This window comes from Mesoplodon bidens (genome assembly GCF_964165515.1).
Source record: "Mesoplodon bidens genome assembly, chromosome: 5".
NCBI lineage: Eukaryota > Metazoa > Chordata > Mammalia > Artiodactyla > Ziphiidae > Mesoplodon > Mesoplodon bidens.
The window spans coordinates 76,929,259-76,954,786 of NC_138161.1; the positions used below are offsets into that span (position 1 = coordinate 76,929,259).

General features: G+C 36.5%; 2 protein-coding genes across 2 annotated transcripts in view; one reads left to right on the top strand and one right to left on the bottom strand.

Moving 5' to 3' along the window:
• Positions 1 to 24,580, top strand: part of GFM1 (G elongation factor mitochondrial 1) — a 43,502-nt gene extending 18,922 nt beyond the window's left edge. Inside the window, exons 11-18 of the mRNA XM_081235028.1 lie at positions 963 to 1,019; positions 3,959 to 4,096; positions 4,985 to 5,067; positions 15,329 to 15,491; positions 17,481 to 17,625; positions 22,244 to 22,404; positions 23,161 to 23,214; positions 23,367 to 24,580. Coding sequence (XP_081091154.1) covers positions 963 to 1,019; positions 3,959 to 4,096; positions 4,985 to 5,067; positions 15,329 to 15,491; positions 17,481 to 17,625; positions 22,244 to 22,404; positions 23,161 to 23,214; positions 23,367 to 23,498 — 933 coding nt within the window. The 3' untranslated portion in view covers positions 23,499 to 24,580. The remainder of the gene's footprint in view (positions 1 to 962; positions 1,020 to 3,958; positions 4,097 to 4,984; positions 5,068 to 15,328; positions 15,492 to 17,480; positions 17,626 to 22,243; positions 22,405 to 23,160; positions 23,215 to 23,366) is intronic.
• LXN (latexin) lies at positions 5,105 to 11,171 on the bottom strand. The gene is made up of 6 exons (XM_081235030.1): positions 10,832 to 11,171; positions 9,440 to 9,502; positions 8,149 to 8,326; positions 7,694 to 7,830; positions 5,706 to 5,768; positions 5,105 to 5,436 (listed from the first exon to the last, which is right to left on the bottom strand). The coding sequence occupies exons 1-6, from the start codon at positions 10,958 to 10,960 to the stop codon at positions 5,338 to 5,340; spliced, it is 669 nt and encodes a 222-aa protein (XP_081091156.1). The 5' UTR covers positions 10,961 to 11,171; the 3' UTR covers positions 5,105 to 5,337.
• Positions 24,581 to 25,528: the final 948 nt, after the last annotated feature.

Below are 25,528 nucleotides of genomic sequence, written 5' to 3' on the forward strand. Positions count from 1 at the left end.
TTCATTCAATAAAGGACGAATATGAGTACACAGGGGGTAGGTGATTTGCAGTGAAGGAATTTACAGTGGGTTGTTTAAAGAACTGGTCCAGCCTAACAGATGATCACTATAATAGCTCCTGTATCATATGATGAATTCTTAATTTTATAATTTAGCTTTTTTGTATAAAGTACTCTCTAATGTCTATGGTTTTACATGTGGAGTTAGGATACTACAAAAATCATAAATCTGTAAAGGTTTTGGGGGGATCTAGATAAGGGGACTTTTTGATAAGTATTATTGATAAGGCTTTTTCTAAACTTGTCATTACCAATATGAAGGGACTGGAGGTTGTGGGAAGTACTCAGGCGTTGAGGCAAATAGACCCTGGTCAGTCTTACCTCTGCCCTGTGCTACCTGCTGGCCCTTGGCCAAGTTAGTTATTCTTCTTGCAAAGCCTTTAATGCTTCTATTTGTAAAATGGGGATAATAATATCTGCCTCTCAGAGTTGTGACTGATTAAATGAGATATCATATGCATAAAGAATCTAGTCCCTTTCTCTGCTTCTCTTATCAGTGATGGCAGTATATTTTGATTAAATAACTTATCAGAAGATAGCTATAGCAGATGTAGCCACAAGCTAATAAGTATTCCACATCTCAGCATTTGAATTCATTATACGTAATGATTATGTTAAACTGAAAGTGTCAACAAACTTAAGAGTCTTAAACAGTTAAGTAAGTAAATAGATGCTTTATTTTTGTTATTTTGGGAGGGAGGAGATCATATAAGTGGACACCTTTATATGTTAATATATTCATTTATTTAAGGAAAAACAGACCAAGATATATTTGTGTACCCTAGGATGTTGACTAGTATTTGTCTTTTGTTCTGTTGTAAAGGAGAACATTAAAATTAATCCATCCCTGACACATATGGTACTGTATTTGAATTCTTCTCTGTTCTTTGAAAAATATTTTAGGAGTCAATTCATGTTCCTGATCCTGTCATTTCAATAGCAATGAAGCCTTCTAACAAGGTAGGAGTTTGATTTAACGCTCAGTATATCACAGTAAAAACTTGAGCTTTTTTTTGTCTGTCTCCACAGTGCATATGGTGTCTTATGATAACCAGCAGTCTTATGGTCTCTGTTTGCTCTTTTGGTATTCAGATCACCTTTTAAAATTTACCAGTCTATTAGTAGTAAGTACTTCACAGTATATTTGAAGAAGTTGATGGTATTAAAGTATTCATGAGACTGTGCTTTATAACTCTTTACTATAGTAAAGGTATATCATTGGCTCTGGAGTGTTAAGTGTGAGTAACTTCCTAGATTCAGATCATAAGAGATGGAAAAGAGGCAACTGAGGCATTTGCCCTAAGTTGCAGAAAAACCTCACTTTAAAGTATATTAAAATATTGCGTAGATTAATTGCCTCATGGATTATAATACATCTCTACATCTGTGGTAGTTATGAAGTAAATGTCTGAATATAACATGGAAGGCCTGCAAATAAGACTGTTTTGACTCACTTTCAAATATAAAGTTTTATGATTGGATTTGATGTCATTTAGCTTTTTAGCCAAAATTGCTTGAATAGGTTCTGCATTTGCATTGCTTGTCATTGGAATTAGTTCTGATCTTGAAACATAATTGTTTAGTTCTTAAGTTAGTTACATTCGTAACAATCATTTTAATGTGATATATTGACATTAACTCATTCATGCATTGAGTGAACATTTTGTGATCTCTTGTCATCTGGGTACTATCATTTACAGAACGTATTCTGATTTATTGTCTTGTGGATATATTAACAGCAACCACTTCATGTACTTTGAGGAACAGAGATTTTCCAGGCCCTTCTCATTATAGAAAAGAGAATGTTGAGGTGGCAGGAAACGTCCAGTCACTCTGTCTCAGAAAGTTGGAAGGCGAGCTTTACACCTTACCACAGTGAGATGCCACAGTTTGCTCCAAGTACTTTGCCAGATTGGTTGCTTTTCCTTTCAGAAGATGAAGGACTAGAAGTTAAAGATATTATTCTTCTTTATTCCTAACTCCAGAGATTATGTGAGACATTTAACTGTTGATAGTTCACAATCATGGAGGGAAATCAAACACATCAATATTCAAAAGGTTTTTTGGTGTCTTGGGGTTGTCTGCTTCCTGGAGAATTAATATACATCAAATAATGAAATCACTGCATAAAACCCTGAATCTCAGTAGTGGGGCAGGGGTGATCTTCTAGTAAGTTGAGAGTCCCTGGCTAGTGCAGGGAAAAGGGAAAAGACTGGAGATAGACTAACCCAGGATTCAAGCCCAGCTAGCTCTGTGGACTTGAGCAACTTGTCTGTACCTAGTTTCCTCACCTGTAAAACATGGATAATTCTGTCGTGCAGCCTTGTGGTTAGAATTTAAGATAAAGTATACAAAACACATAACACATCTTCAGCCACATGTGATAGCTGTTAATATTGGTGATTGGGGCGTGTTAGTTTTCTATTGCTGCTGTAAGAAATTAGCAAAAACTTAGTGGCTTAAAACAGCACAGATGTATTATTTTACAGTTGTGTAGGTCACAATTCGGACACAGTTCTTAATGGGCTAAAATCAAGTATTGGCAAGGCTGTGTTGTTTCTTTCTTGGAGGCTCTAGGGAACAGTTTAGTTCCTTGCTTACTCAGATTGTTGGCAGAATTCAGCTCCTTGTAGGACTGGGGTCCTCATTTCCTTGCTTGTCACCTGAGGGCTGTTTGTAGCTTCTAGAGGCTACTCATAGCCTCCTTCCTCCTGTCTTCAATGCCAGCAACAGCAAAATGAGCCCCTCTCATGTTTCAAATATCTCCTGTCTCTTCTTTCCCTCTTCCCATCTCTCCACTACCCTTCTTCATTCAGCTTCCATTTTTATTTTATTTTATTTTATTAAAAAAATTTTTTTGGGCTGCATTGGGTCTTCGTTGCTGTGCATGTGCGGCGAGCGGGGGCTACTCTTCATTGCGGTGCACAGGCTTCTCATTGCAGTGGCTTTTCTTGTTGCAGAGCACAGGCTCTAGGCATGCAGGCTTCAGTAGTTGCAGCATGCAGGCTCAGTAGTTGCAGCACACGGGCCCTAGAGCACATGGGCTTCAGTAGTTGTGGCGTGTGGGCTCTAGAGCGCAAGCTCAGTAGTTGTGGTGCACAGGCTTAGTCGCTCTGTGGCATGTGGGATCTTCCCAGACCAGGGATTGAACCTGTGTCCCCTGCATTGGCAGGCGGATTCTTAACCAGGGAAGTCCCTCAGCTTCCATTTTTAAAGGCCCATGCAATTAAATTGGGCCCGTCCAGATTATTCATGATAATCTCCCCATCTCAAAGTCTGTAACCTTACTCACATCTGCAAAGTCCCCTTTGCCATGTAAGGTAACAGTCACAGGTTTGGGGGGATTAGGGCATGTCCTTAGAAGACCATTATTCTGCTTACCACATAAGGAAGTTACATCTAAGGAAAATAAAGGTGCATCAAACCACATCCAAGCAGATTGTTTTGAAAGGGAGAGGTCTCAGTGTGCATTTGCCTAGTGTTGGTCTTAACTGCCCTCTTGAATCTACAGTAGAATCTTGGTAACCATGCTGATTCCTTTGATTATGTATAGGATTTCTAAAATATAACACAGTAACACAGATTCTGCTTTCCACTTTATGGGCGGTTTTCCACAAATGGACAGTTTTTGTCAATATAATAGGAAAGGGCATAGAGTTAAGTCTTGGACTCCTGTATCTTGGTGTGAAAAGAAAATTCTATCAGTTAGCTATTCCCTGCTGTCTTGGCTGTGTGGTATCCAAGTTCTCATATTAAAAGGATATAGCCTAGAAACTAGATGGTAGATCATTTTTACTTTTTAACTGTTCATGTATTTGATTTCATTCATTAAAGTTTTTTCAACAGTTTCATTGCTTATCATGCTTAGTAAAATGTGTAATGATTTTCTTTTTTTAAAGAATGATCTGGAAAAATTTTCAAAAGGTATTGGCAGGTTTACAAGAGAAGATCCCACATTTAAAGTCCACTTTGACACTGAGAGCAAAGAGACAATTGTATCTGGAATGGGAGAATTACACCTGGAAATCTATGCTCAGGTAATGAATAACAAAGAAGTTAAATTCACTTTATTTATGTCTGTTTTGTTAAAAGTCGATAATTCTCAATCTAATGGTTGTAAACTAATAGTGGTTCTTCAAGCTTCACTCTGGTTTTTGTATCTAGATGTGGTATACTGCTTCTTCCAGTGTGTTACTAATTAATTACTTTTGGTTTCTAAATCTTTTTATTCGTAAAACATTGCAGACTTCTAGAATCAAGGCTCAGGGGATTTGCAGTAAGACCATTCATCCATCCCTAGGTTATGGTTCCTTGAGTCGAGTGTATCCTGGTCTCAGTCTTAGGAAGACAACCTCAGGGAGAAACCTGCTGAGAAAGTCGGCCCACCAGTACCCACTCTTCAGGCCATTTCTTGCCTGTTTTCTTCTCAAGTCACTACTTGAAGATCATTATAATGGAGATAAACAAGTGGGTAGATGGGGCCCCTGCTTACCTAGGAAAGGTCTTGTGTGTATGTGAACGAAAACAAAATATATACGACTTAACGATTAAAAATTCTGGTTCTGATTATATCTTTGAAGTTGAGATAGTAGAAAATTATGACAACGGATTCATATATTATTCCAGTGAATGTGTAGTAAAATGGAGCAAAGATAAAGTTTTAGTGGATAGATTAATTGGAGGTAAGTATAAATTAATCAGTCTAAATTAGAATTCATTTATATAAAATCTGTAAAAGCAGTTTGTATTGTTTAATATCATGTATTTATCCTCATAAGGTACTTAAGTGATTTAAGATTTATCATTTGCTTATCATATTTAAATGAATGCTTCTAAGGTAGTTGAGATTCTTAGGATTTTTCTTCCTTTAGTTTATTATTTTTTTAATTTAAATATGTCAAAAAGATCTCTTCTGCTCTTCTTAGAGGATGGAAAGAGAATATGGCTGTCCTTGTATCACAGGAAAGCCAAAAGTTGCTTTCAGAGAAACCATTACGGCCCCTGTCCCGTAAGTATGCAAAATGATTAAACATAAACTATGAGGCTGGAATTTAAAGCTTTTTATTAGGGGATATACATAGCACTATTACTGTTGATAAGACACTTTTACATTGTGGTGCTCTTTATTATGGAAGCTATATAGTTCTGTAGTTCAGGCCGTTTATACAAAGGGACACTTATGAGATTTGTCTGACCCTTTAAGCTAGATATCAATGAAGACTGGTATACACATCATTAATAAGCATGTTTATACTTCATCGAATGTTACAGTCTTCATTTATTCCAATTGTGCTTCCTTTGGTAGACGGCTATTATGTTTTACTTTAGTACCATATTGTGGATGCCAGAGAACTTGCATTTGCCAAGGAATAATCTCCTGCAAGTAAAGGAAACTGATGCTATGATAAAATTCAGAAAACATTTAAGAAAACAGAGTTGGGTTTATATTTTGTTAGAAACAAAACAGTCCTCATAAAGAAAGCACAAAACAAGTTAAATTGCTGCAAGTGTAATATATTTCAACCTGGTGCCTATTTGAATTTATATAAATTCTGATTTAGAGTTGAAATTAATAAGGCATACTGTGGCTATAAAATGAGTCTCAATTTTCAATGTAGCATCAAATAAAGGAAAATGATACTCTACCTGAGATGCAATGTCATGAAGTAGAATGGTGTAGTCTAACTCAATGAAGTCGTCATTTCTTTGCTATAATAAAAAATAAAAACCTGCATTTAAAACTTGATATCACTGGCAAAAATGATAATTTTAAGAATCAGCTTTCTTTAGTAGATGACAGTAATACTTCAGTAAAATTAAAAATTGAATGTCATAATTTATTTAGCCTGGCAGAAAAACTATTCTCTTATAAATAAGATTTCTTTCAAACTACATTTTAAAATCATGATTAAAAAAATTTTTTTTCCTCTAAAAATCATTTACCCATTCTCTGAGTTGTGGTAGCTCCTTAAAAACATTAGTCTATAATTTGTCATTTAAGATTCCTTAATGTTTCCATTATTCAGAAAAGCATCGTTTAAGGGATAAACTACTGAAATGAGAGTGTAAAACTAAAGGAAACCAATTTTATAATAGAAATTCTCTTTTAAAAAACTGAAAATAATAAAATGTAATGTTTGATTTTGTAACTAAAGCTTTGATCTATGCTGCTTATTGCTTTGGACACATAAAGTATTTATACTATCAGCTGCACAGAAATATTGCATCTAGAGTTTCAAACCATGGTCGTCAGAAATTTTCTGTACTCACCCAAGGCTCTTTAAGGCTTATAACTGATGTATTGAAACAAGCCCTAGACTCCAAGAGGCAGCACAAACTCCTGTGGCTCCTTTGGTTGACAGTAATTATAAATATGGCCCCAGGATCAAGTAAAACTATAGTCTTCTCTCCTTAATAGTATCTTGAAGCAATCCCTTCTTTGACTATATCAACAAAGAATGTCCTTTAAGGATAAGGTAAAAATCAGGAAGGTTTCTTACGTGTTGGATCATAATAGGTAAAGATATATAAATATATACATGCCGAAGCAGTGGTTAAACTCTTCTGTTGGGATTTTCATTAATGCTTTAAAACTTCAATTTAGTGAAGGGTTACAGGAAATTTCTTTCATAAAGCAGTAACACTGCATATTTTGCTATAAAAACATGGCTTGAAAATCATGATTGTGATTGTATATCCTCTGTAACGTGGACCCAGCTACTCAATTATCTGAGCCTCAGTGCCCCTATAGGAGTGTTATAACCAAGGTTGCTATCTACAAAAATGCATTAGAAGAAGGCTCCCTTAAAGTGTTATAAATAGTGATGCTAGGTATTTGGCATTACACTCTGAGTACTGTAATTGGTATCCTGTCCTCCAGTGTCCAAAGTTATCTAATAAGTGGCTGCAAAAGCTTGTGGAGTAAAGGTGCTCCAGCTGCCTTGCAGTTTGTTATCAACAAACTGAAACAAGCCAATGGAAAGTGCTTTTCTCTTACAGAGTATTTTTCTTGTATTCCATTAAATACTACTAGTTGACATATTTTGTTTTTCTTTTAAACCTCTTAATAAAGCTAAACTCAAAGATTTATTTTAATCTCTTTAAGGTCTAGAAAGAGGCAGTTTGGAATAGTCATATCAGACTTAAAATACAAGGCTAGCAACAAGTAAGATATGAGGTTGTCAATTATGACTAAATGGGTTATAAAAGATAATTATATACAGCAAGCTTCACAAAGACTGAGGTGCTAATATTTTTGTTCCAGCTGATCCTGGGGGAAAAATGCCAGCCATATCTCTAGCTCTGACACTACCATTTCACTAGAGGAAAAAAGCAGAGGTGGTTTCAGTATCACATGATTATAGTAATTTGAACACAAAACTTAGGTTGCAAAAGGAAATAATCTGTATTAAGCTGCACACAAAAACCATTGCCAAATTATTTATAATTCAAGACTTCACTCTCTTGAAACTGCAGCTTCACCTTCTCTAGCCTTGATAACTGACTTCTTCAAATACTGACTTCACTATCTTAAATACAAAATGACTAAAGGGGTACTATTTATCCAATATGAATTATAACACCTTCGGTAAATATTAAATCTATTAATAGTGTATTTTATAGAAATTACTTACCACTTGCTTGACAGTTTGAATTTTTGCCATTTTATACCATGTATTTTCAGTAGAATTTTGCCATATTATATAACCACAGGCAACCCAGGCTAAATGTTGAACTGGCTTCATTTCTGGAGGTACATTTCCAAAACTGTCTGGTGAGGGAAACATTTATATGATAAATGGAATTATTTTATATATACAGTATTAACCTTTAAAAAAATCTAAATTCTTAGTCATGTCTTAGTTTTCTTCAAATGCATACAGAAAGTAATTAATTTAATTAAACCATAGATTGATCTATAAAGTTCCAAGGCTTTTTTGTTGTTGAATTAGATTAGTAATAAATATTTTTGCAAAAGTCAGTATATTGCCAGCATAATGTTAACATCTAACAGTTTTGAGCATAGGTAATTGATATTGATCTTAAAGTAAAAAAAAAAAATTTTTTTCCGTGCCATATATTTATATACCTGGAATATTTTGTGCTTCTAGTGGTTCCTTCATAGACTTGAGTCTATGATAAAATGTGTTGTCTTCGTCATCTGGGTTCTTTCCAATTTCTCCTTCAAATGTGAAGTTGACTTCTGGTGCAGTATCTTGTCCCATTGGAGGGTACAGTACTTCAGCTGTGCAATTCACTGTAACTTGCTGTTTGAAACATTTTGTGAAAGATCTTTACATGTAGATGGCCATCCATTACTAATTATTGTTCTTTGAGATATAACATTTAAAGCATTGCCCCCCTAATGATGTTGTTTCAGACTTGACTTGAGTGTACCTATTCCAGAGGTATCTAATTGATGGTGGCCCAATAATTTTCTTAGAGGTATCTAAAATAGGTAACTTATTTTATAACATATAAGGTCTCATAATCTTGTAAATTCATTTTAAAACTATGTATTTCAGTATTAATGGGAAGTCCATTTGTAAGGCAGAGTTTAGTCTGTCTTTATATACCAACTCTAGACTCTGGTTACTTTTTTAAGTCTGTCCATTACTCTTATTCTCTCCTCCTGAAATAACAGAAATTTCCTCAAACTCAGATTCTGCAATCTATATCCAAATATAAAATGAGAAGATTGTAGCATTGGTTCTGCTTTGTAAAGATGACTATCAAGCAGCTCAAATGCCTTTTAATGAATCTCCTTATGTTAGCCTGTATCTCTTCTTAATTGTGCTTAACAAAAGGGCAAGCTTTTTAAAATTTCAGGATGGTTATGGTACAAGTGGTAGTTCCTTCCTTTTAAGTTTGTCTCATTAATAATTTGACAGGTGTATAATTTTTTAAAATTTCCCTGCCCCATTACTGAAAGATTCTTATCTGAACACAGTGGTATCAGTTGGCCATTCTATTGCTCTTAAATATCTAAGAAAGCACTTGCTTTCTTTAAATAAAAGAAATGAAAAACAGAATGAAACAGACATTAAAAAGTGATGATGATTGTAGAGTTAATTATTACACTTGTTCATATTAGGCATAAATTCATACTGGCCTATGAGTATGTAACATTTTTAAAGGAAATTTATTTGAACTGAAGTATATAGAGTCTCTTTTCTAAATAGCGTGATAGAAATACTAAGTGTATCTCAGAATACACAAAAAGTAAAAACTGACCTTTGTATGGTGATCATTTTTTTTGAGGCAGGGATTTTACAGCAACTTTTTTAAAAACCCAATTAATCCTATGATTTGATCAGCAGAGGTGATATGGAATATTAGGAATCAAATTTTATTTCATAATAAAATGACATTTCACTTACTTTTTGGATAATTTCTTCCGCAGAAAATTTAAGGTGATACTTACGTCCTCTTCCCGGAATATCCTAAAATTAAGAAAATGTGGTGTTATTATAACAATAACTCAATTCTTTACATTGTTAGAAGAATCCATTCTCATTGGTTGGGTGTGGTGCTGACTGTTGGGGGTAAATGATTAAGGCCTTACACCTTGACCAAGGCATGTCACCATGTTTGTGACATCTAATTTAGCAGGTCCTCTAGCAGGGTTATTTTGGATGAGAACAAGAGGGTGAGATAAAAGCATATATAAATAAAATCGGTTATAATTCACCTTCAGTCATACTCTAACCTCTGGATCTGTGATCCTAAATTCCACATAAGAAATTTTGAAAATTTTAATTCTAAAGGTGACAAATAGGATGCCCCATTGAAAAGCTTTTTCATAAAGCCTTATGTACCCTCCAAATAGTGTTCAATGAAGATGAATTCCATTTTGAGGCAGCTTACTGCAAAGTGGTTAGAGAATGTTAAGTACTGCTTTTACTTGTATGTTAGTGGACCTGCAAAATGATGCGTTAACAAATTTTATAACAGTAAGACAGACGTTTAGGTATTTCACTTTTGAATCAAGATGTAATTGAGAATCTATACCTAATTGTGTTATCTGGTGTGGTCTTGAAATAACATTTACTCCCTGTCAGCTCTTAAAGACTTTTAGCAGTTAAACTTCTGTCAGATAGATAAGGGTCAGTCTCAAATCTATTAGATTTTAGTAAAATAGAAACAAGCTTAGTGGTTGCTGAGGTCTTGAGCGTTTAATTTAACCCTTTAGCCAAAGGGGGGCCCATCATTCACAGCAGTCAGTGGCAGTAGTGTTTGGATGGTTGAAGTGAAGCTTCAGGCCACGGTACTTTTACTCTGCTTTGTCAGTTTCTGTTGCTTTTTGTTTACCCCTTCATTTTGGTCAAAGCGTCTAATAAAGGATTGATCTTAAAATTCAGGCAGTGAAGAATCTTTTGCAAGACGGGAGCTTTTGTTGGCCCAGATTGGAATAGTAGATGCTAAACATAGCGCCAGTTTTAAGATCCTTTTGAAAATGGTTCCTATAGGTTTCACTTGGGGAAAGGGGAGAAGCCGCCCCAATTGAGAACATTTACCGATTTCCTTGTAGCAGGGCCCATAAAAACTATCAGTGCCTCTGCCTTCCCGTAAAAACAACAAACAGCCCCGGGGCTGTCCCCAGAGACTGGAGTGCGGCCCAAGCCCAGAAGAGCCAACTCCTCTAGAGAGACAGCCAGCCTTGAGGCCCCAAACGGGCAAGGGGTGTGGGGAGTCAGGAGCAGGTGGAGCTGAGACCCTCGACGGTGGGGGGAACGCTAGCAGGTGCCGCCACCACCCTCTGCCCGACTCACCTGCAGGCTGGCTTGTTTGACTGTCTGCACCAGAAACACCTTGTGGGGGCTGCCCTGCTGGTAGTTGATGCAGCTCTCTACCACCGAGGCCGCCCTGGTGGCCGGGTAGTGGGTCGGAGGGATTGCCATTCTTGGTGAGCGGCGGCTGGGCTTGTGTGGGGCTGCTCGAGCTTCACAGGAAGGGAAGGGCACCCCCGTCCTGCCTGCTGCCGAGTCCCCCAGGCGGAAAAGTCAGCCCTCCTCCTTCGGGCTGGGCGGGGCCTGGGGCGGGGCCGCCAGCTCCTTCCCTCCCGGTCTCCCTCCTTCCCTCCTTTCCTCCTTCCGATTCTGCAAGCCGCAAGCCCGCTTCCTGGGAGCTGGCTCCTACCGAGGCTGCTCTTGGAGCCCCGCCCTGCTATCGCCTACTGTTACTCTCTGGTCCCTGTTTGAAGAGAGCCCCCTCCTACTTTAAGGGTGGGGCGGGTGAGGAGGGAGTCGTTGGGCTGGGTTGTCAGGGACTACATCCTTCCTTTTATTAACCTTTACAGAAGCTTGGGGAGGGGCTTTCGGGCCTTCGCCTTAGTGGAGAATCTCTGGGGCTTCAAGTTTCCTCTTCGTGGAAGGAGGCTGGTTGCTTTACTTGCAGGCTGGAGCGCAACTTCCTTATACACCACCCGCAGTGTCCGGCACGGGGCAAAGTACAAAGGAGCGCCAGGTAGTGAGTCATAGTGATTCCTTCTTTTCCCTTCCCTGGCCAGGAACAGGCCTGCTCATACCCAACTTTCTGTGGTGGTGTATCAGTTCTGCCCAAATCAGGGTGCGAGAGACTGCAAACGATAGCATTAATTTGGAGGATTATGTAATTTAAGTCAGGAGAATTTTAAAAGGTACTTGGCACTCCTCTCTCCCTTTGCTGATCTTCGAAAGATGAGGTTTTGATATCACACCATGCTTCCAACTTTCTAAATCACTTTGAAAATTTTACTTTGAGGATTAAAACTTACTTAAAAACTGAATTTATACAAAGCACTACATTGAAGTAGCTTCTAACAAAAGCAGTTTTTAAAGCTCCTTAAGCAAGCACAGACTTTTAGTAGGCAGTGCATTTTTACTCTCCAGATCTCTTAATTACCTCCTGTGAACTTTAAAGGAACTATAGTCTAGGCTGTTCTTTGGATTTGCTGTAGATCTAGCAGCTAAGATTTCTTTTCATCAAGTGTATAGCCAAACTGACACGCTTGTTGGCTTAGAAATAAAGACTCTATGCTATTTTTCCCAAAAATGATTTTGAAGGTTCCTTGGGTAGACATATATATTGTGTTGCTTTTTTTTAAAAAAAAAAAAGTTAACAAAAATGTATTTGTAATGTGTTGTTTTTCAAATACCCTTTTTAATTTATTTATAAATAAAGTCTTTGGAGTAAGATTTTTAAAGAATAGTAAGTGGTAAGGCATTCCCATTCTTTCTAATTATATTAGCCAACAACCATCACATAACTAGAGGATGAAAGGGTTAGTTTCTCCTCAAGGCTTTTTGTAAAAAATTGAAGCTTGTTTTTCTGTTTTTGGGTGGGAGCGGTGGGGGGATGAGTCATTCATCTATCAGCCAACCTCTTAGGTTGTCATTGTATTTGTGTGTTAGTTGTTATGAATTATGTGCTCCTTTGATAGTGTCCAAGGAGGAGTGGCCGAATACATTCTAATTACCCAGAAAGAGCTTTTTTGCTGATAATGAAATTTTAGTTTTCACAAGTAGCTAGTTAACATCTGTTTTATTACCAGTTAGACTTGTGAGGTGTACAATATGTGAGCTTCCTAGATGAAACCACCCATTTGAAGCTTTACGAATACAGTTACCATCTCTGTAGATCAAGGCTAGTAACAGAGGTTGTGACGTATCAGGCATTTATTTACTAAAAGTACACATACCAATTTAGGTTCTTTTTAAAATATAATTATTATATTAAAATTTTTAAACTGCCTATTTAGAGATTTTAAATTGCATTGAGAGAATCTTATTCCTATATTTGAGTCCTTGAAATCTTACTTACTAAAATTTCATTAGTGGTAAGTCAAGAAATCATTATCCGCAAACTTGAATAATATATGAGTTACCTTGAAAGTAGCAAAATTATTATGGGTCTCTGGGATCGGGCAAATTAAATTATTATTTTAAATAATTGTATGAACATAAAACTTAAGTAAAAACTCCTATGGCTTGCAACTTTGATAAGACTATGAAGTCAAAATAAATCTACAAAATAGAGATATACAATAAAACCAACACAAATTCTAATTAACAGTAATTTTAATGTGAGAGATGATGTTTTGTCAAAATGAAATTGTCTTTTACAAAATTCCAGTGGTCTGACCACAGGAGCATAGATTCTTTTGCCTTCAGCATATCTATTCAGTGCCTACCAAGTGATGTCTTAGTTCTTCCACTTCTCTGTTTAAGCTACAGTAAAATCTCTCTTTGTGCAGTGTCTTCTAACAGCTTTTGAAGTGACTGCATCGTGTGCAGGTTAAATCAGTTTATATTCTTATTAGCCTTTTAGAAACATGTTTGATTAAGAGTGTTGGTACAGATCCTGGCTCTGCCACTTAAGAGCTGTATCACGTTTGGCAAGTTACTTAGCTTTTCTGACCCTCAGGTTTCTCACCTGTAAAATAATAAAAAAAATAGTGCCTACTTCATGGGTCTGTGGTGAAGAACAAGTAAGACAGTTCATAAAAAGTGCTTAGCACAAGCCTGGTACACAAGTGTCCTGTTATTTGGCATCCACTTGATTATAAATGCAGCCTGAAATCCCTGAAACTGCAGGGATTGCTTGTCTGTGATCTGGCCCTCCACGGCACTGCTGTCCAGTAGCAGTCTGTGCAGTGATGGAAATGTTTGGCTCTGCTGTCCCGGACAGTAGCCACTCTCCACACCTGCCTGTTGACCACTTGTAATGTGACTAGTGCAGCTGAGGAACTGAATTTTAAATTTTATTTAATTTCAATGTAAATATCCATGATTAGTGATTACCATATAGACAGCACAGATCTAGAGTATGTTGTATGTCATATTATTGTCAAATTGAAAACAAAATTTAAAATGTCTCAGAGAACTTGAGCATACTAGAGAATATGTCAGTGGACCACAGTTTTGGAATCCCTTCAGTAATTCTGTGGTGATTTGGCAGTTGTTTCTCTTCTCCTTTTCCTGCTCTCGGTTCTGATAGCTGTTTGTTTCTCTCCCGGGAAAATCAACCATTCAGCATTGTTTCCCAGCCTATCCTGAAGCTCTTGACTGCTGGAAGATTATTTAAAGGCAGTTCATCAGGCACATTCACGCTTAGGCTCTCTATGGAAACTGCTTATTCCAAGCTGACATCTACTGAAATTTGCTGTTTACTTCTTCCAAACCATTCACAGATCTGTACGCAGGAACACACACTCATTAATGTCCATTTACCTGCAGTTATCTGCAGACACCTTTGAAAGCAGCCAACTTCTTCCATCTTATGGTCTTGAGGAAGGTTTCAGTTTAAAGGAAGAATGCCTTGCAAACAGTAGATACTCATGAAATGTTTTTTTCAATGATATCGTCGTAGCCTGTGTTTACATATATTTAGTATGCATGTAAGGTGATTATTTCATCCTATTTATGTTGTCATTAGTAGTTTCAAGTAAACACTGACCTGTGTCTATTTGAATGACTTATGTTAATCATGATCATTTTGCCATTAATCATTTTCAGGTGTTAGTTATTCCGCCTGGAACTCCCTTCTCTCCTATTTTCTCAGTCCATAGTGTACAAGTTGTAAAATCAAATAGCAACTATCTCAATGAATTAACTGCATAGCTCCTATTTTCAGGTAATTGTCCTCATAGAGATTTAAGGAGAGAGCACTGTGTCCCAGGGAAGGGAGGCATTCCAAAAGAAATGGGTAAGCTCTTTGGAATGTAGGTTACTATTAATAGAATAAGAACCTTAGACGGACTTTTTATTTTAATTTGTTGACTTTTACTTTCTACTTGTGAAGTTCAGAATTAGCAGAATTAAAACCATGGATTACTTTGGTGGTGTGCTCCACCCTCACCTCCAAGTAAGAACAGAAAAGACAGGATTACTTTTTAATTATTTTTATTTTATTTTATTTTATTTTTGTGGTACGCGGGCCTCTCACTGTTGTGGCCTCTCCTGTTGTGGAGCACAGGCTCCGGATGTGCAGGCTCAGCAGCCATGGCTTACGGGCCTAGCTGCTCCACGGCATGTGGGATCTTCCCGGACCAGGGCACAAACCCGTGTCCCCTGCATTGGCAGGCGGACTCTCAACCACTGCACCAGGGAAGCCCAGGATTACTTTTTAAATAAATTCTAGAATAATTTTATAGCAAGGCCATCATATTTGAAGGAAAAAGTAAAAATGATGAGAGGTGGTTTTTCATTTAAATTAGTAGGAGTTATTTCATTTTGGTAATTATATAATGGTATGCTGATTTTTTCTTCTTCTTCCTAAATTACTTTCAGGTTTGAGTTTACACATAAAAAACAATCAGGTGGTGCAGGCCAGTTTGGAAAAGTGATAGGTGTACTGGAGCCTCTGGACCCAGAGAACTACACTAAGTTGGAGTTTTCAGATGAAACATTCGGGTCAAATGTTCCAAAGCAATTTGTGCCTGCCGTAGAAAAGGTAAAAACAAACAAAAAAAACCTTTATTGCATTCAAAAAAAAATCAAAAACAGTCTATTAGGTATGAAATCACATTGCTATCACATTGTCTTCTGTGGTTCATTTTCATTACAGTTCTGCTTCTTTTTCTCATTAAACTTTCCATCTGATTAGAATCATTAAGTTCAAGAGCTATAAATATATGCTATGACGATGAGGGGAAGTCATTCTGTTTCTTAATCATAGTTATTGTATTTCTCTTGATAAATTGAAACTACTTCATTGATTATAATCATCACTTGAAATTTGCAGTAAGCTTAGGGGTTTATGAAAGTTTTAGATGTACTGATGTAGTAGAATGTACATTCATTAAGATTCCCAACACCTGGGTGCTGTCCTCATCTCTGCTAGTGATTAACATACCCTTGGGTAAGTCATGGTGTTCAGAGCCACTTTCTTTTGTAAACTGAGCATATAGTACTTAATTCCAAACCCCTCACAAACTCAAGGATCAGATAAGACTCTGATATTTCTTTGGGAATTGTGAAGTGATTTGCACATATAATGGGTTACTAGTGATTTGTTGGCTTTCTAGGTCAACTGGCTTTAAGACAGTTGTAAACTTTTAGCAACTGTCTATTCTTGTAGATTGAGATTTTTAGGTTTTTTTAACCTTTTAACTTAGAAATCTTTATTAACAGATCATAATTTTGGCTTCAGCATTAATTTTGGCTTCATTAATTTTGGTAGCATTTTTTGTGATTAGTGTGTTTCATTCATTATACTTTATTTCAAGACAATAGTTTGTCATTCACACAGTTTTAAATGATCTTTTCTTCTCCAGGATTAATGTAAGTGAAGGAAAGCTCAGATATTTTTCAGCATTTAGAGTTTACAGTTTTGAAAGTCAGAAATATATTGTACTACATGTGCAGCTGTGTGATTGTCTCGCCATGAAAAACTGTCTTGAATTGTAGGAGCTCTACGAGTATTTAAGTGACTGAATGGAAAAACAAATTGCACACTTATCAAATTGTACTCTTTAAATATGTGTAGTTTATTGTATATAAGTTATACCTCAATAAAGCTGCTTTTTTAAAAAAAGAATTGCTTTGGAAAAATGAAATTAGCTTTTAATTTTAGTTCTTACTGACATTGTATAACACTAAAGCTGTTAGGTAGTGATCTGCCGATGAGGCAGAGCAATGACAGGTATATAGTAGGAGCTTAAGACACAGCTGTTGATTAGATGTCCGTTTTTTTTTTAAGAAATGTATATTTTTTTGTTGTTTATTTTTACTTGTTGACAGTTTTGCTTTTCATTTATTTATTTATTTTTGGCTGCGTTGGGTCTTCGTTTCTGTGCGAGGGCTCTCTCTAGTCGTGGCGAGCGGGGGCCACTCCTCATCACGGTGCGCGGGCCTCTCACTATCGCGACCTCTCTTGCCGCGGAGCACAGGCTCCAGACGCGCAGGCTCAGTAATTTTGGCTCACGGGCCCAGCCGCTCCGCGGCATGTGGGATCCTCCCAGACCGGGGCACGAACCCGTGTCCCCTGCATCGGCAGGCAGACTCTCAACCACGGCGCCACCAGGGAAGCCCTAGATGTCAGTTTTGATTGAAGTTTTATTTTAGAGAATTTCTTAGATTTGCCTTTCCCCTGTTTCCTCCTTGTAAAGTTAAGATCATGCTGTCTCTGTAATGCATCATGAGAGTTTAGTAATTCTTGAAGAAGAGGTTATGAGAAAGTGATCGCTAGCGCTCTTAGCATCACTTTCAAACCAGTTCTCACCTTTAAGTAATAGACTTTTGCAAGGGATGGCTCATCTAGAGTCCACAATAATGATACCTAAATAGGCTGTTCAACTTAAAAAAAAATTTTTTTTAAAGAATGAAATATAGCATACATAAAAATGTTACACTTCTGAATACTAAAACGTTTGGGGGTTTTTCATAATGCTTCTGTGAGTGAAACCCACTCACTCCAGAACTTGTGTTCATTCATTAACAGGGGTTTTTGGATGCCTGCGAGAAGGGCCCTCTGTCTGGTCACAAGCTCTCTGGGCTCCGGTTTGTCCTGCAAGATGGAGCATATCACATGGTGGATTCCAATGAAATCTCTTTCATCCGCGCAGGAGAAGGTGCTCTTAAACAAGGTACGCTGTGTCTAGCAGTTGCCACATCAGTGCATGTGTTTCCCTGGTGCACCATCAGAGCCGCAGAAGGCAGCACTGTGTTGGTTAGGTCTTCTTCCCATCCCCCCAACCCCACCAGAGCAGTAAGCAGCACCCCAGGGTACATGGATAGGCTCTGGTCAAGTATTCAGAGAATCAAAGTGAGGGTAGATTACTGTGTTTTCTTTCTTACAAAATTAAAATCCTACTTTGTTCTCCTAAATTATCTGGTATTTTTTGTAAGTTTAAATTCATAGATAATCTGTAAGTTCTACTTTTAATAGAGAAGACAAATGCTCAGAATTATAAGAATTATTTTAAAGAAACATTAACTATAGTCATCCTGTTTTTAGTGGTTTATTCAGATGTCAGAAAAATCTATAAATTTGTAAACAGCTTTTTCATATATGACATTGTAGGCTTTTAGGCATTTGAAAGAATTCAGTAAACCTTATTCTCAGTGCAGACTTCTTGTTAAACTGCTAAAATTGTCAACCTTTCTCACATAGAATAATATGTCTATTAAAACCCTGATGAAACAGAACCCTAAGCAATTGCAGATATATCTGATTCATTGCTTTTAAGAGAGAAAAGCAAATGACGGCACAGCAGTTTGACATTGGGGGCTTTTACGTTGTAACTGGGAGCCAGAAAATTCATTCTCTGTCATCTCTTCCATATCCGTTATATGGTAATTTGTTATGTCCATAAGTGGGTTTTTGCAGAGAATTACATTATGATTCACAAAACAGTTCAGAGATATTTTTGTCAAAGAGTGTCAAAATAGACAGCAGAAAATTAATCCTAACACATAATTTCCAGGCATTCGGAAAATCAGGATTTTATTGTATGAATTTTGGACTTTGTTGGTTTTGGTCTGTTTGCATCTGTGACCAGGAGTGGGGCAATGGCTGGAGAAGGTTGCTCATTCCTTGACCAGGTTGCCAATTCCTTATTTTACTTAAACTAATGGGAGCCATTAGTAATTTGTGGTTTCGTTTCTCAGTTGTGAAAGGGTGAGAGAATCCTCCATTTTCTTTATGCCAGCTAGCTATTAAAAATGCATTTGAAATTTATGATCTAGAAACCTTGTCACAGTCTGTCAGTTGTATTAATAGGAAAAAGGGAAATAAAGTCACAAAGAAAATAAGACTTTATTAGGCATGATTCAGATTGTATTGATAACACCTGCCTCTTGCCTTCTAGGGGTTCACCACTTTAATAAATCTTAAACTGGCAAATTGGTTGTAATCACTTCATATTCTTTTTTTCAGCTTTATTGAGGTGCAGTTGACAAAACTGTAAAATATTTAAAGTAATGATTTAATAAATGTATACACTGTGAGACTTTTTTAAAGTATAATTAAAACAAATTAGAAATCACCAACTGTTCTATGCTGGTTCTTGACTGGAAATTGGTAGCTTTCCTGGATAGAGGTTATATAAAGCAAGGTAATTGGTAAAATCAATTAACAAAGAGCCTCAACCTTTTTAATTGTACCTATATGAAATATAAATAAATACAGATTATATGTCCATATATACACATAGTCATGAAAAAAGTCTATGTCTATGCATATTAACTAAACAGGTAAATATGTACCATTCAGTTTGTAAATACTTAAGTGTACAAATACTGTTATGTGTGATGATTGCCTGGTGGGGTGCAAAGGAAAAGCACCAGATAATAATTGAATTGAGGAGTATTGGGTTTTGCCAGATAAATATGTGCAAATAAACAGGTTGCAAGCGTGAAAAATGAATTACTTTGCTGTATCATCACCTGATTCTTATTTCTCCATGACTGAAAGATAAAAGGGTAAAAGGAAATTTTTGCTGGGCTCTTAAGAAAATCAGCTTTTCATGCATACACCTCCACTGATTATCATATGAGAGTTTTAGGGTGGAAAATGTTGATAAATGAGCTTAGTATCAGATTAGCTTATACTTTTGAGCTATTCTCTATTATCAAAATTGGAAGAAAAATAGTTCAAATTCTCACGTAGTTTTCATTGAAAAAAAATGAAAACTGGAACTATTTTCAGTCACAGTGTAAACTTTGCCCCAGAGATTAATCAATGATGTAACTAAAACTGAAACGTGAAATTGAATGTTCTTTCAGGGACTGTTTCACCCCATGGATGTTAACTGTTGCCATCATTGTCTATGGCCAATTTTTAGACTGCTGTGCTTGGTCTCTGCAGAAACATTGAACTTGTAGCTACTCTACAAGAGAAATAAAGGCCTACCCAGAGTCATGTTAGCTCATTTTACTCAGCAGTGTCCCTTTTCTGATCTCCTGGGCTTCGAGTTTGAATGCTGGCTCTACTTCATACTTAACTCTGTGGAAATGGGCAAGCCCAGGCTGTTTGGAGATAGTAATGCCAAAGTATTAGATGAGAATGTACTTGAAAACACTTGCACACACATATTTGGGCATAGTGAAGGCTAATCCCTCTTCCCTTCACATTACCTTTGACCTAGCACTGTGCAGTGCCACCCATTTGCCAGCTTTTGGTCTCAGAGTGGTCATAATAACACTTATTGATCACTTTTGTGCTGTGTATTATGTTGAGTACATGAATTATCATATCTTATCTTCAACAGTGGCCTTATAGTTGAGAAAATTGAGACTCAAGAGTAGTCAATCAAATGGCCCAAGGTTACATGTTAGTTAGTGGTGGAGCTGAGAGTTAAACCCAGACCAGAGCCTAGCCCTTGACCACCTCCTCACACAGCCTCTTTAGCACCCAGCCTGGTGTTATCAACTTTATCCCTAGGGGACTGAAATAGAAACATTACCACCTCTACGCACCACTTTGGCTTAAAAGGTCCTGTGATGGTGTGGCTATTTTCACTTGCTTTTTATTCTACTTCTGGAAAAATTGCTTGTAGGACTTGGCTGCCATGTGACTTTTAAAAAATGGCAGGATGAATTTAGCTCTGGAATCTTGTCATATGGAATGGGACAGAGAAAAGCATGAATAAGGGCGAGGTGAATCAGAAGGTGGATTTAGGAAGAAAGAGGGAGTTAAAAGGAAAGGAGCAGGGTGAGGGAATATGAAACCGAGAACTGGACAGGTCGTCCTCAACAATTATATACTATACACTATATATTTGGCCCCTTCTTTCTCTTTAGAATATGACCGTCTCACACTCTAGCTCTTTTATATTACTGACCTGTTGAAAACACTAGTTAATGTGTAACTAAATTTTAATATGTCTGTTCACATCTCTCTTTCTGGGTACCTTCTTCTGCATTAATTACATTTATTTAGAGCCAAGGAAGTTCTGCTGTTGTGGTAACCCAAGAAGTTAACAAGAAATAGAGCTTCTACAGTCTAGAATTTTTAGTCTACTGCTTTAGCTGTCTGCGTAGAATTCTGCAGGCTTAGCTAATGAAACTTAGGAGTCTGCAGAGTTCAGTTATTCCTCTTTTCAGAACAAAATTCACTAATTAGGAGTAATGAGTCAAAGTTAGGTCTGAGCTAAGATATGATTTGAATTAGAAAACATTTCAAAGAAATGCAAGTATATTAAAATGGCTGTTCTTATAATTATTGCACTTAAGCTAATAGTGTCTTTAGAACAAGTGCTTTAATGAATATACAAGAATAATTGCTGACTAGATTATTATAAACAAATTGATGCTTGGAAAATTATGATTATTTTAAAACAAAACATTTTGTCACCTTTTCATGTTATGCTTAAAGTCTTTATTTAAAGATAATTCATCCAGTCTGAGGCTGAAGTATTATCCCACACTATCATAATGTCCAAATTAAATATGAGTGTTTGAAGTTTTTTTTATATTCTCTCCGCACTGTTACATTTTCAACCTCAGTCAGCATTTGTCACAGTAAGAAGTGTTCTTGTTATGTACTAAGTGGGATTAAAAAAATAAGGTTTTTTTATTTTAAAAAACACACATAAAAAACACATTGTGGTTTAGTGCTTAAATGGCCTTTAGCATCTAGGCCGATGTCTTTATTTTGTAGGTGAAGAAACATGATCTGGACAGATTGTGTTTTTCCAAAAGGCGTATAACTTATTAGAGGCAGAGCAGAAGCTAGAAACTTGGTTTTCTAATTCTCAGTCGGGTATTGAAATTGTTTAGCACAGGCATATCTCAGGCGTGACTTGATTATTGTCTCCAAGTATAAATAACTGTCTGCCAGGGACCAACAAGAAAGAATTGATTTACCTTGGTCAGAGACTTAACAGATAGTGTCTTTATTCCCGAAGGATTTCAGAAAGAATTAGTAACCCTCAACTGCATAATTTAAATGGGAAGGGACTTGATCGAATGTTGTTGTAAGACCCTTTTATATTATTTCTGCAACCTAATGATTTTTAGGATGAAAATATGGTAATGGACATACTAATATTAGAATTAAGTGTTGTCTTACTGTAAGTTCCATTTAGAAGAGTGACTGCTGCTGCTACTAGAAAAATGAGTCCAGATCAGATATTTTAACCTTATCATTTATGTGTGTACCTTTGGGAGAGCACTTTCTATTTCCCTTTTGTATATGTGGATAGGAAAGAGTTCCAATTTGTTTAAAGATTAATAAACCAATTTATTTTTTTTAAACCCTAGCCCTGGCAAATGCCACATTATGTATTCTTGAACCTATTATGTCTGTGGAAGTTGTAGCTCCAAATGAATTTCAGGGACCAGTGATTGCAGGAATTAACCGGCGCCATGGAATAATCACGGGACAAGATGGAATTGAGGACTATTTTACACTATATGCAGATGTAAGTACTGTTAGTCACTGACATCCTTGCTTTTATTATCCACAAGAGAAAATCAGAGTTAGCTTTTGTTTTTGGAAATTGTAGAGCAGATTGGCACATTTCCACGTTTGAGTATTGAATTTGTGGCTTATATGTATGTGGCAATTTCTGTACTTTGCTGTTAGAGCATCTCTTTAAGTGCAAAATCTAAAAATAAGATTCATTTCAGGTAGGCCTTTTGTGAGTATGTCATCTTCTTAGATGTATAATTACCTTTCTTTCTCATTATAGCTTTGTTTGCATAGCCCTTTTATTATGTTCTAATTTATTGGGATAATATTTAATTCCCTTGCCTGTCCCTTACTTAAATCTCATGGGAGAAAGGGTTTATCACGTTACCTAAGGCCTCTTAGAAGACACTACTCTTGGCATATAGCCTATCATTGAGGAGTCCAAGGGAAAGTTGTATTCACATTTTCACAGAAGAAACACTGCTGCGTGGAGTGGGGATGAGAGGGATGGCTGTTAGTGGTGTCCGCTCCGTGAAACTGAAAGATTGGGTTTCTAGTTGTGTCTGTCAAATGAAATTACTTTCAAATAGGGTTTCTACTGTGGTAAAACAAAAACAGGTTTCTCTTAGGCTTTTAATTCTTTTAAACCAGGAGTAGTTAGTAGAAACCTGAGTCTAAAGGAGTTAAAATGACTAAGTCTTCTCTGTATTTTTCTCAAATATTTTTCAATAAGCAATGCTGAAGTATCTACTGTGTATGTTTTCAGGTCCCTCTAAATGAAATGTTTGGTTATTCTACTGAACTTAGGTCATGCACAGAGGTAAGCAAGTGTTTAAATTTTACTTCAGTGTTCTTCAAGAGACCATCCTGCAAAATCATTTTTGTGAAATCTTGTCTTTGCATGACTTTACTTGATAGTTGTTTAAAAAAAAAAATCTGCTTTTTGTTTCTGTTTTTGTGTTAAACCCCCAGGGGAAGGGAGAATATACAATGGAGTACTGCAGATATCAGCCATGTTTACCAGCTGCACAAGAAGACCTTATCAATAAGTATTTGGAAGCTACAGGTCAACTTCCTGTAAAAAAAGGAAACGCCAAGAACTAACTTTCCTCACTTTGTTGACTAACTGTATCTGCAAGGTTTAGATATGTTAATGGATTCATGGAATAAATTCAGCCTGAAAAGAAGTAATTTTAGAAGCCCTTCCTATTATATTCAGGAGCTTCTTTTATATCATAGTTAATTCTGTGTATATCTCAACGGTTGATTAGTTTTATACCTCAAATAAAATATGATTATTACTGAAATATATTTAATATTTATTTGAGGGAGGAAGAGACTTATTTCTGTTATACTTAATAAGCTTAGAACATGTATAAACGTCCACATTTTTTCATCATAAGAATTTTCAACATACAGAAAAGCTGAAAACATAGTACAAAGAACAGCCATATACCTTCCATGTAGACTCAACAATGAACAATTTTGTTAAGTGTTTATCGGATAATAATTTGTTTTGTCATATTTGCTTTTTATGTTTGTCTATTGTCCATCTATGTTGCATACTTTCATTCTTCAAGTTGTTTTGCTGTATACCTGAAAGTGAATTGCATATATCATGACACTTCTTGGAGTATCACCTTTTTTGTTTAAGAGTGGATTCCTTTGTGACAACCTGGATAGCTAGCCCTAGAGGGTATCATGGTAAGTGAAGTAAGTCAGAGAAAGACAAATACTGTATGATTTTACTTAAATGTGGAGTCTAAAAAGCAAAACAAGTGAACAAACATAACAAAATGGAAACAGCCTCACAGATACAGAGAACAACCCAGTAGATGGTGGTCAGAGGGGAGGGAGGGGCAGGAGGAGTGAAATAGGTGAGGGAGATGAAAAGGTACAAACTTCATTATGAAATAAATGAGGCACAGGGATAAAGTGTTTTTTTTAAAAAAAAATGGAGAACGCTTTTCAGATTTTCTAATGCTAAATTTCTAGCTGTTTTATATAGAGCTGATTGCTTCAATTTGTGGCTTCTGCAGATTTTTAACTGCTTGTTTTTAGGAGTATAAATGTTACTTTGTTGCAGACCTGTGAGGTAAAAAAAAAAGGCCCTTGCATATGCTATTGTTGTCTATGTTCATTTTAATGTTTCTGCAGCTTGGAAATAATAAAATATAACCTACAGGGTCGCTGGCTAGTCTATTTCATCCACCTATTAAATGCTAGTTGAATTAGAGTCTGCTGGAATGTATCATATATTGTATTCATTGAGATTGTGAAAGAAAATGTTAAACTAGAGGATGTTGGACATTGCCAGGGAGTTCTACCATACTGTTCAGAATTGCTTCATCCAAAAACCATCTGATGTGAAAGACATATCCTAGTCCTTTCCCTTAGTGGATAATAGACATGAAATAACTTTTAAATTCCTTTGTTTTCCTTGATTTGTAGATTTGGCTCTATAACTTCAGGTTCCTAGAAAAAACGACCTTTAAAAAGTATTGAGCAAATGTTTTCAAGGCATTTGTTAAATGCTTTAAATGCATTATCCATTTTAGTTTTCACAACCCTATGAAACTAGGTACTATTATTATGACCATTTTGTAATAGAGGCAAAAGCACAGAGTAAGGTACATAACTTATCTAAGACCACACAGCACATTAACTTTTCAAATTGATAATGCATTTATGATACTTATCAAACCAAGTGCATTTTCCCATGAATATGTCTGTTGCTACAGTAGCATCAAGCCTGAAAAATTGTGTTGCTTTGGCATTTCATCAGCATCTCATGCTATTCACACTGACTTTGAATATTGTTCCTGATGAGGAAATACCTTCATAGAATTTAGCACAGTTCCTCTTGCTGTTGCTAACAGTCAGAAATATTAGAACTAAGATGGGTAAATTTGGAAGTGCTTTTAACTTGTTAAACATTTTGGTTAGGAAGATACGGTGCCAGAAAAGAGTCGAGATATCTAACACAACACCAGCGTTTCATAGGCAACGACACAGGCCCAGCTGGTGGGAGTAACTAGAATAGGATCACATAGGAACCCATCCAGGACCAGAACCCACATCTTTTGTTAACTCATTAGTTTGGCTAGAGTTGGTAAAGACCACATACCAGCCAA